The sequence below is a fragment of the Mangifera indica genome, chromosome 14, assembly GCF_011075055.1.
Source record: "Mangifera indica cultivar Alphonso chromosome 14, CATAS_Mindica_2.1, whole genome shotgun sequence".
Lineage (NCBI taxonomy): Eukaryota > Viridiplantae > Streptophyta > Magnoliopsida > Sapindales > Anacardiaceae > Mangifera > Mangifera indica.
This window is the reverse complement of record NC_058150.1, coordinates 7,151,267-7,163,987: the sequence shown is the minus strand read 5'-3', so window position 1 is coordinate 7,163,987 and position 12,721 is coordinate 7,151,267. Positions and strand designations below refer to the sequence as shown.

At 33.7% G+C, this 12,721-nt stretch overlaps 1 protein-coding gene across 1 annotated transcript; it reads right to left on the bottom strand.

The window, feature by feature from the left end:
* Positions 1–725: 725 nt before the first annotated feature.
* Positions 726–3,565, bottom strand: LOC123196118 (G-type lectin S-receptor-like serine/threonine-protein kinase At2g19130). Its single transcript, XM_044610001.1, has one exon. The coding sequence runs from the start codon at positions 3,453–3,455 to the stop codon at positions 1,014–1,016; it is 2,442 nt and encodes an 813-aa protein (XP_044465936.1). The 5' UTR covers positions 3,456–3,565; the 3' UTR covers positions 726–1,013.
* Positions 3,566–12,721: the final 9,156 nt, after the last annotated feature.

Sequence of the window (12,721 nt, the reverse complement as noted above, 5' to 3'; positions counted from 1 at the left end):
ATTCATAAAAAATTATTGATTATCCTTTTTCTTTTTTGAGCCTAATAGAGGAAGCAAGTTCGAAGTTTGATACTTTTACAGAGGAAGACAATAGAGAAAGTAGTTTTTATAATAACATTTTATGTTTTTTTGGTAGATTGGTTGTGCTTGTTTGCCACTATACTTGTCATTATTATGCACATCCTCGAATATGATGGTATTGTTCATTGTGGTGGCTTTCCTTATGGGAGTGTATCATCATTCTCTATTATCATTTCCAATCTTGAGGTGAGTTTCTTCGTTTAGTCCCTTATTAGTCTTTGGTTTAGTTCCTTTTCGATGCGGTAGTTGGTTGTCCCATTGAGTCTCAAGCTAGTCTGAAGGTGATGAAAAAACCTTTGAAGGGGGCTTTTGGATTATATTCAAAGTCATGGATTGAATTCTGGAGAGTTAGGGAGAATTTTGGGGAAGCCTTTTCTCTCCAAAAATTTGTAAACATTGGAGAAAAAGAAAAGATCGGTAGAGAGGGTATTATTCTTGTACAGAACCAAATGCTAATGAGAAAACTGTGAATTTAGACATCTCAACCATCATGCCAAACCACATAAAAAGAATCTGTGTCAAACTTTCTTCTTCAATCTGCTTACACGCAGATACATTTCTCTTATAATTTCTAAACACCCGTAGCAAATTTATCTTACCATAACATATCTTGCACAAGATTCTAAATTGTGTACATCACTCGGTATTGAAAAATCATTTAAATAACCATTACAAAGGGCCAAACAAAAGTTAATAAACAAGGCTTATAAATACAATAACAGCAGTAGCAAAATACATTACAATGACATGTCTTCCGTGGATATATAAGAAGTAATCGGACAAAAAACAAAGCGACTCATTACACCAACCTGAAACTGACATCAAGAAACCAAAACATTTATTCTTCAACTAAACATGCAAAAGCGAAAAACATATCGACTTGATTCTCATGTTTAGAAACTTTTTGAGGATTTAGTGCTCTTAGCCTGAAATTAAGCAGCCGAAATGTTCTTACTCTGTGATTGTGAACTCTGATTTGAGGATGAGTCAGTGAAAAAGAATATGTTCTCCTCACTGTCAGCAAATACTTGGAGAGATCTTGGAATTGGAGGCTGCGACACTTCCAGTAGTCCCTCAAGGATCTGAACCACTTGACTCATTGATGGCCTATGAGTTTCATCATCTTGGATGCACCAACAAGCCACTTTACAAATTCTGGAAAGCTCTTCTACATCAGCAGTGCCCTCCAGCCTTGGATCTAATAGGTTAAGGACATCATTTCCAATAGCAATTTGGTTTGCAGCCCAAGTAGGGAAGAATTTCACTTTTCCATCTTCAAATTGCTCAAAGTTTCTCCTTCCTGATACAATTTCAAAAAGCATCATCCCATAGCTGTAAACATCTGCCTTTGCTGTAATGGCCACCCCTGAAATCCATTCGGGTGCAAGATAGCCTCTTGTTCCTCTTATGGTTGTTAGGACTCTGCTGAATTCCCTCCCGATGAGCTTTGCCAAGCCAAAATCTGCCACTTTAGGACAAAATTCAGCATCTAATAAAATGTTCTCTGGCTTTATGTCACAGTGTATGATGCAATCTCTGCACTTATCATGAAGATAAGCCAACCCTCTGGCTGTCCCCAGTGCAATACCGTATCTTGTTTTCCAATCAAGGACCTTTGAATCATTTCCAGGGAAGAGATGGGAATTTAAAGAACCACTCGGCATGTAATCATAAACCAATAGCTTTTTAGTACCTTCAGAGCAGAATCCAAGAAGCCGAACTAGATTAACATGTTGGATATTCCCAATTGTGCTCACTTCTGTTCGGAATTGCTTCTCACCTTGACAAATGCTCTCAAGCCGTTTTACAGCTATGACATTTGAATTGGGCAACATCCCTTTGAAAACAGAGCCAAAACCTCCCCCACCCAATTTCTCTGAAAAGTTCTTAGTCGCAGTTTGCAAGTCCCTGTATGCAAATGCCACCAATGAACCTTCCACTGCTTTGGCTGTTTTGATTATTTTCCTTTTCCTCAAGTACACAACCACAAAGAGGCCTAGGAGAAGTATGAAGACACCTGACCCAACAACACTACCAATCACAGTTCCCTTGTTATTTCTTGGATTTGGAATATCAGAAGCCGCAAGCTTGATATAAATTGTTTTGCCATCGGTGTCACCTTGTGCAAGTTGTTGCAGGTTCAAGAGATCTCCCACCCAAACGGAACAGGCGTTGTCTTCATAAGCATAAGCAGTGCAAGAGCAGTTATTCAAGCAGGCTGTTTCACATTCTGCGATACTCCCTACCCGAACAGACTGTGGTTTTTTTGGCAATATCATGTTAAAAATTCTTAAAAACTTGTCACTCTTCCCATTGGCAAGACTGTCATTTTGACACTCCAGTTGGGTTTTCCTCACACACCCTCCAGAATGATCCCCCATCAAGTTCCAATTATGGTCTAATTTCGGTTTAAAACCAGGCAAACAAGCACAAAAACTCTGAGTCTGCTCATTGCAGCTGCCAAATGGACCACAATAATCGTAAACATCACAGGGTTGTTTTGGCTGAGACCAAAACTGAAACCAAGTCTGGCTGTCCGCTGCCCAGTACAATTGCTTAATTTGCCCTGCTGAATCCATAACAAATCGAGATATGACGGGATCTATAAGAAAATACATGAAATAGCTTTCATTTTCATTGGAAACGTAGATGAAATTAAAAAAATGACGAGAAACCATTTCAGGAACCATGCTGAAAATTTGCCCATTCCATAAACCACTAGTCCAATACTGTTCAGAATAATTCCACAATAACACATATTGATCAAGCCCACTCGGGTCTAACCCAAGAGAGAAGAGACCAGATGCAGGATCTTCTTTATTCTTCCAAGAAGTGAGTAGCTGGTTTTCCTTGGTCAGCTTGTTTCGTCGAATCTTCATACCAGGGAGCCATGTATCAGTTGGATCGTCAAAACTTTGCCATAACGGCATCGACAAATTTGTCGACCAATCTCTTAAAACAAGGTTTCCTTCATCTAGAAGAACTGCTTCTATAGAAGCTGAAGCTGTACCAGTGGTGGAGTTCAAATTTGTAGACCAAATTGGTCTTCTGGACTCGTTGAAAAGGACTAAATTACCACCTGATATTCTTAACACGGAGGAATATCTATCAGAAATTGGCTTGTTTCTATTTGCCACCCAAACTACGGTTTTTTCAGACACTTTTTGGTACCAGATGCCAATATAGTAGTTTGAAGAATTACCTGGTTTGAAGAAGCCTAGTTCAAAGGTCCCCCCTTTGGAGACAATAGTTCGATCTCCAGAGAGAGATTGATTTGCAAAGATGGTGTCAGCTCCAAAGGATACATTCAATTTCAGAGAGAAACACATGAAAAAAGCAAAAACCACTAACCATGAATTGTTGTTGATATCCATTGCAACAAATTCTCAACTCAAAAAAAAAAAAAAAAAAAAAAGAAAATTCTTCAGAAACCAGAGATCTAAATGTAAACCACTTGTGTGTTACAAAGACAACTCTGACATGTCTCATTGTCTATGTAGTTCAGAGGTAGTTATATTCATTAATGAACGTAACCGAGTAATGTAACATGCCAACAAAAAACTCCATAAATTTGGACGCTTGACAAGAAGAGTCAACGTTTACGGCGTCAACAAATCGTCAATGGAAGACCCAAACACCGAAAACCTGAAGTAGACCATGCGTTTCACCCCTAAGCGCGCTGGTTAAAACTCGAAGTGAGTTTTATTAAAACGAATTTAAACACGAATATAGGGTAAATAAACATGATTTTAGATATTAGCGACGGAGTAATAAGAAAAATAAACTAAACTCATATCCAAATTTGAATAGAGTAAAAAACGATATTATTTAAAAGAGTCAAACTAAATAATATCTTATACTAATCCAAACCAAATCTAACTCTTTAACATGAATCCAACCTAAACATGAGTTAATCACAAATTTTTAAGTCGCAAAACAAGTCAAATGCAAACAGATATTGCTTTGTTCTTCACAAGCGTAGTGGGCTCCAGTCCAACGTTATTCACAACTCTAATACCACTATTTTATAGTCAACAAGGCTAACAAGGTAAGACTGACCTTTCAAACGTAATCAGTGTTAGCAATCGAATCTATGCAAAATCTACAAAATTCGCCAAATACATTGACCCAGTATTTTATGGTGAAGTGAAAATTAAGAAAGAAAATCGTTTGGTTTACGGGGGCACTATGTCTAGGTTTTACCAAATACATTGACCTAATATTATAATTATATGTTAAAGTAATAAATGCCGCAATTAATGGTGTGATAAAATATCAATCATACGTAGTTGAGAAAGGGAGACCACTGTTATGTAGTTGACTACTTTGAGGAAACTAATCAAACTTCAAAGGAATTAAGTCAGTATATTGATCAGGTCAAGTGTGAAAAGCTCACCATGTAATTAGATCAATAGCTCAAAATTTTTAATGTGATCTATTAATTTGATACGCAAAAATTTTGATAAGGACCCTAATCAAAATTTTTAGAGAAATATTATTTGGGTTAATATAATAAGACTTGAAACTAAATTAGTTTAGATAAATATTGACATGAAAGTAATATGATATTATCTAAATTGACAGAAATTTTTAGAGAAATATTTACAATAATAGAATTTGTTAAAGACAAATTAAAAAATTTGTTGAGAGATAAGTATTAATAACAATTAAAATTTTCATATATTATATATAGTTTTATTTATACAATTATAATTACTTCTATTTCTATCGAGTTTTATATAAAAAGAGTGAATTCATTTCCCACCCAAAGTTTGGCCTTAAAACACTTTTCCATCTTTAGTATAAATAACACTTTTTCACCCAAAATCAAACATAAATAATATTTTGTTACCCAAAATTTAACTATATAAATGAAACAATAATATTAGGAAATAAAATTACCATTTTATCTCAACTATTTATTTTTCCAAAATTATAATATAACTTTCATTAACAAAAATTAATTACTATATTTTAAACATCTAAATTATATAAAAATCATCTCACTTTCCTTTCCTTTCATCCTCAACCCCTCTTCCTTTCTTCCTATATATATAGAGAGAGATGTCTTTATCGTATAATGGTATATTAAAGGATAAATGTCATTTTAAAAATATTAGGGGTCTTTTTAAAATTTGCATGGGGTAATTAAAAATTCAAAAAAGTTTAGGGTTTTTTGAAAATTTTTGAAAATTTTTGAAATATCAATATGGCTTTTTAATAATTTCAAAAATGACAATTTCACATCAAATAAATTAAATAGGATGCAACAAATTATGAGTGTAAATATCATATTGTAATTATTGAGATCATATAATAGTTTAAAAATATATGGGAGTTTGAAAAGATTTTAAACATTGATTTGCGAGTTTTTAAACCTTTTTAATGGTTAAACTATCATGTTTACAATGTTTGGATCTTATGCAAAGTTTTTTTTTTTTTTAAATTAATATATAATAAAATTGTTATTTTACCCTTATGCCATTATTTTTTTTAATGAAATTATTTTGGGTGGGAGAGTGATATTTATATCAACTAGGGGTGGAAAAGTGTTTTTAGATCAACCTTGGGTAGAAAAGCATTATTTACTCTTTAAAAATTTTATTTTATTTTTTGGCAATGACATTGAGATTTAGTTATTAAGATTATTGGTGTGTTTAAAGGTTTTGGCGTGTAAATTTTTCAGATAATTTGTAAACAAGTCAAAATGTTAAGTTGTATTTATTGTTAATTTGGAGGTAATTTAGTGAAGAAATTAGAACGCTAAAAACACTTACATGAGCAGAAACATTAGACCATTTCAGGTCATTTCAGTTGGATCAGGTTAATCTGAATATAGTTTAGGTTAGGTTAGAGTTTAAATTTTTTGACATGATTTTATTTCGAGTCAAGTTAGGATTGAGAGTCTCATCCGAAACTTGAATTGACATGATATGAATACGACCTAATGATACAAACTATCAGATCTAATTAGAACACATTGACCTCTTACAAGATCTAAAACACCATTGAATCAACAAATTTTTACTTTTTAACTATAATAATTTGGATAAAATCATGTAGTTGTTGAGGTTAACATTTTCTTAACAAATTCATGGAAGCGATACCAAAATGTGGCTATCTTTATGAATTGCATGTAATAGGTAGTCACATCATCCATCAAGAGCACAAAAATTAGAGTGAAAGAATCCTTGTTCCCTCAATGGTGTTACATGAATCCTTGTTCCCTCAATGGTGTTACATGGACCATTACACAACAACTTCAAGGCATAATTAATCATTGTATTCGATTGAACTAGTGATTTGTAGGATCACTTAATTAGATGTCTTCAATAACATTATAGAGCTCCACCATTTTATTTAGGATTGTTAGATGGCACTGCCTAGTAGTTACATTCATTGGAAGAGCCAAAAGTTAGTTCAAGATGATGTTGATAGTTGCACCACTTTTTGGAAACAGTTTTCTACACGATTCCTTTGATAGTTCTAGGTGACCAAAAGATTATCTATGTTAACAGCCATTTAGGAAATATGCGACAAGAGAAAGACAAAACTTTGAAGTCCTACCAAGAGTATTTCAACACCAAAAGAGTTAGTTTAAGCACTCATCGTAGGCAGAGTCTACCTACACACGAAGGTTTGGAACAAATAGTAGGTTTAGGAGTCCACATCATTGCTCGTTTCTATAAGATGTCTAAAAAGCATCTATAGATAAAATTTTTTATAATTGCCTATAAAATGTTGGTTCAAAGACTTCAACCAACATTATTCCATAGAGCGAGAACAAATCAAAGGGAAAGAGAAAAAATAGTGGCAATAGGCAAGAAAACCTTTAAGAAGTAATGAGGAAAGGAACCTAAAAAGAAAATCACTTTGATTACCCATTGAACGATTATACTTCCTTTACCTTTTAATTGAACATATTTATGAAGTGTTTGAAGATCTACAAATATTCCCAAGCCTTATAGCTCTAAAGGGAAATTGCACCAAGCATGATCCCCAAGAAGTTTTGTCCTTTCTATAACGACATTGGAAATGACACAAATTAGTGTTGAGCACTAAAAGATGTGCATTAGATAGGTTATCAAAGAAAGTTCCTAAATAAGTCGTGTTTCACTAGGCAATCAACTCGTCACACTAAAAAGTGGGAAAAACCCCAAGAACTGGTATACATGATAGAAACTATCTTCAGTGGATTGTGCATTGAAGACATATAAAAGCATGCCTAAAATAAGTGTGTCAGCAAAGGAATGAAGAAACATCTTATTAGTATTGACATCCTTGAGTAAAGACTAACAAAATGTCTAAAATGAGAAGCTAAAACTGTCATTTTCACACAAACAGATGCAAGGTAGGTCAAACATCATCATAACAATGCCCTGGTTATAATTATCAGAGTAGGCAATAGTGAAGCCTACCAAATCCTAGTTAACAATAGGAGTGATGTGGACATTGTGAACTTGTTCACATTAAAAATGATGGGGTTAACAAATGCAAACTTGAATCCAAAGACAACACCTCTTTATGGCTTCATTGATGATTACATCATCCTCTGAGAGATAATTAATATATTGGTCAATGTTGGAGGTAGGAACCATATGGCCTTGATAATAGACTTCCTTCTAATTGATTGCCTATTAGTTCATAACATCATCATGGGAAGGTTATTATATAAAAGCTTTAGAGTAGTCACCACAATATACTGCTAAGCTATGAAATTTCCCATTCCAAACATATTTGGAACACTTAAAGAGGACCCTTTAAATGTTTATGTTTTGGTATTAAAATAGCCACCAAGAAAAAGTGACATCTTCTTGAGATAATGGTTGTAGAGTCACAAACTCCACATCGAGGTGCAATAAAAAATACTATCAATTTATGGACTTATCAGAATGAATCCACTAGTAAGCCTATCTAAAACATAAAGGAAGTCCAACTTAATGAGTGGGAACCTATTTGAATCCTAAAATTTATTAGAGACCTAAGTGACCAACTAATTGAATTATTAGTGTAACAACCACAGGTACATTCTAGGATATTTGTATTTATTTCCTTTTATTTGGTTTGTTTATGTTTATGTTTTGGTAGTGGTGAGCATGAACAGTCATGTATGGGTGTAGTACATGTCTGTGTTTATGTTAAGAAGGGTATAAATTTCATTTTTTGTTAAATGCACAAAGATGACTAAGGGAAGTGAATGCATAGTCGTGTGTGTCGAGGTACATGCCCGTTTATCAAATTTGAAAAGTGGATAAGGCAGTTTCCAAGAATTAGAGATTGTGGTTTTCACTACTAAACTACAAAGAGGACCATATCACTTAGGCACACGATTATTCATGGTGTTACAATGCCCAAATAAAAGACGTCACAAAAGTTGTTTGGCTCATTTGTTATTTCATATTTCTAAAGCCAAAGTGAGTGTAGAGAGTGTTTAAGGGTTTTTGAGGCATTGTTAAAGGAAGAAAAAGTTGTTGGAAACTTGCCTAAGCCATGTGAAAATTGTGCAATTGTCTATCTATTTTTGCTTTGTAAAATTTTGAAGCATGTAGTAGGTTATTTTGTGAGGTATGATGTTCTCATAATAAGATGCACAATGAGGGAATTAATGATCTATCTGATTTATGTGCTAATTATGCATTTGATGGTATTAAAATTGATAATTTAGGCACACTTGTGTGTAATGAATGGTGAAGTAGCAATTATTAAGATGATCTATTGATATTTCATTGTTTGGACATTGTCTGATAGTTAAAGACATGTTCAGAATAATCGTGTATGTTTGGGTTGTTGAAATTTGGTCTGAAAAGGCAAGAATTTGTAAGATTGATAATCATCGATCGTAATACATGGTAATGCCTACTTGTTGGGATACTTGTGTATCCCTTAAGATACAAATGAAATGCTTATATGTCGAGGAATAAGCTTAAAGTAGTAAGAGTCAAAGACAAGTCTACAATATCGAAGACATGCCTATTCATGACAACTTGGACACATGCATATATATATAAGGTAGCAAGAGCATATGCAGATAATTAAAGTAATGTTAGACAATATTAGGGAGACACCACTGTACCTTATAAGGAAGGACACTTATGTGTTATATGATATTTCATGGAAACGTGTGCATAGGGATAACCATGCCCATCCATGTTTGTTGAAAAGATAATTTTACCCTTATGAATTGTGAATAATGGGAATGAGGTTTTAAAGGCCCTTATGAAGGCATAATAAGCTAGTTAAATATTTTGATGGTGTCTGACTATGTGGATAATGACACAAATGTAACACCCACATGTATGTCTAAGGGTATTTCAATCTTTTATCTTTTTGTTTTTGTATTTAATGTATCTATGTGATTTTTGGGAGGCACAATCATGTGGGTAGACTACATGCTCGTGTTTATGGTGCCAAGGGAAAATAGTCTTTTTCCTTGTAATTAGTGAAAATTGGCAAGTTTGGGAGACATGTACGCCTATGTATACTAGTATAGATGCCCATGCATATTCATCGTGTTTGAATTTTTAGATAAGGAATAGTTTCACAATGATTGTGAAAACTATCATTATTATGTAACATAACACATAGACGTGCCATGACTAATGCACACCTGTGTGTCATTAATTTCTGTGAAAATAAAAAGAGTCCAAATGCATTTGGCTAGACACTTTTTGCAAAACTTACCAAAAACATATGGTTTGTGAGGCTCTTAAAGGATTTTGGAGCTAAGGAAATGCACACGAAACTAAGGAAATTTACCTTACCACACAAAGATTCGTTTTTAGTCAATAGAGGAGAAATAAGTAGCGTGGTTTCCTTAATCCTAATTTGCTTTGTTAATCTTGATATTATACTATTTTGAATTAATATATATACATATAAGTATGTGATGGATGATTGATGTTGTTTCCTTATGTTCAATAAATGATTGAAATGGTGTATTATCATTTGTAGATGATAATATATGGATGAAGAGTTAAGATTAACTAATTGCAATTTTGATTTAGTTTATATGTTATACAATTTGTGAATGATCGCTTATGTATTTAGGATAGGTTGTGCTTATCTGATTGGTGTACAAATTGATTAAAAATGGGAAAGATTAGGTTGAATGACTATACGTATGAATTGTTGAATAGATTAACGTGCATATAGCTTCGATATTGATATTTTGCCCTCAATCTTTTGGAGTGTTGTTATTGTAATATGGAAATTCTAGAAATTTGACACCACACACCTATGTGGCTCTTGACACATGGTCGTGTAAAATTGGGAAAAATAGTCCCCATGTGTGTTGTATGCATGGTCTTGTACTAGAAGTAAGAACACCCTCTGTGTATGAAGGACACACCCATGTGTATCATGAGGAAAAAGGGAATTTAATGAACAGAAAGATGGAAATGCTTACATATAAGTACAATAATAACTATATTACCCCTATAAGAGAGGAATAAAGGGTAAATAATGAGTGAGGCCTTAACGAAGGCTATATAATGAGAGATTATTATGAAAGTGACAAACTGTGTACGACAACACAAAAAGAACATTGGATACCCAACTAAGTGAATAACAACATGAATCCCCACCAAAGTGGTTTTGATTCAAAAACACCAATGATGTATTATGTAATTCTTACCACTAGGCTATGTGTAGTATAGTTAATCGACCAAGCTAAGTGCAATGTGGGATGCCATTGAGTTATGTGCAGTGTGAGTTATCACTGAGATATTTGCAATATGACTTATCACTAAGCTGTGTTTTGTGTGATGCATCATCAAGTTATATGTGGTATGATCGTGCTACCAAACTGGTCATCAAAGTTTAATCTATGTGACCATTTGTGTGACTTTAACCGAAAACCCACTTGACACGTGTATAGAGTACACTCTACAAATGACATCAAGAATGCCACGTACTTTCACCAAATGTCTACAATGTCGTTATACATCATTTAGTAAGAGCCATCATGGATGGCCTTATTATTAGAGATTTGGCATAGGGTGTCAGAATCTATGGATATGCATCTGAGATGTTAGAAAAACATCCAAAAAACCATAATATGATAGAATACAGAACACTAGGAATTACATCATTGTTGTTTTACTGTGTGTTTGCATATTTACTAAGTGTGTTTTACCCACCGTGTTCCTTGTATTTTGCAAGTAGGATTGTCAATTAGCACGTGCGCAGGCTGGTGGGGAGGGGGGGAATGGGGGCGCGGCAACGGAGCCAACAAGTGACTAAACTAACGAGTCAGTTAGGGACTTCGCTTGAATGAAGGACATTTTAGTCATTTATCTATGTATACTATGTTATTGGTTATTTGACTTTGGATATAATTTGTATTTGATATTTACTTTGAGATTTACCTTCAGAGACAATGTTAAATAATTTATTTATAGGTGTGTTGATGTTTTATGCAGTAAATACACTTTTGGGAAATTGTAGGATTTTAATTAATTATCATGCACTTAATTTATAACTACAAGCGTTTTTAAGTTATCATGTTTCTTTGGATATATATGTTGGGTAGGGATATGTATCTGAAAAAAGGTGTTATAATAGACCTTGATTAGAGTAGATTTGAGTCAAAACAAAAAAATGATGTATATCATTTTAACCACCAGTTGTGTACAGTTTGAGATATTGATACCCATGAGATATAATATGCATTCGGTGTTGGGCACCTTAATAACTACGATGTTTATGCACATATTTGACACTATAGCATCTAGAATGCTTATGCAAGATAAGTGAGAAGCTTGAAGTCTGCCTTCTCTTGTGAATAGGTTATCTTTAGTTTGAAGCTCAACTAACATTGTACTAGCTATATTTTTATGATAGACATCGGAGATGTCATATACTTTCATCAGGAATCTAGGATGTCAATATACATCGTTTGACATTAATTATCCAGGATAGTACCTTTGATATGGACTTATAACACGAGTGTGCCAAACAGTTTAGATAGGTATTTGAGATGCTGAGGAAACATCCAAGAGTACCACATTGTGATTAAAAACTAGAAAACATTGGTTGTAAGATATGTTATATGCAAGGTGTTGAGATGTCACATATTTACTAAGTGTTTTCACTTACCATGTTCCTTGTTATGGTTTTGCAAGTAAGCGAGATGAGCAACAGGGTTATGGGAGAGCTAATAGGTCAACTTTGATTGTTCTATGAGGAGAGAGGCATTTTACTAATTTTATCACTTTGGAGATTTATGGTGTATTTATGGAGTTATGTTTTTACTATGCATTGTTAATTTGTGGATTTCAAACATATTTTTGTTGTAGAAGATATGATAGATTAAGCATTTTGTGATATGGACGTTTATGAGCATCACTTGTCATTGATATCCACTAGCCATGAATTGTTGTTGATAAATTCATTAGGCCAAAAGACTTGTTACCACCCAAGGATAAGTATAATCTCAAACTCACATCTTTCAGCTTTTAAAAATCCAAAATTTCATCCATGAGCAAAATTATGTTAAATTTTTTAGTTAAAATTAAGGGTAAAACTATCATTTAACCAAAAAAATTAAAAAATTAAAGTTTTATCACATTCTCCCCTTTAGTTTGAAAATCTAACAATTCTCCCCACTTAGAGTTTGAAAAATGACAACCTCCCCACAGGG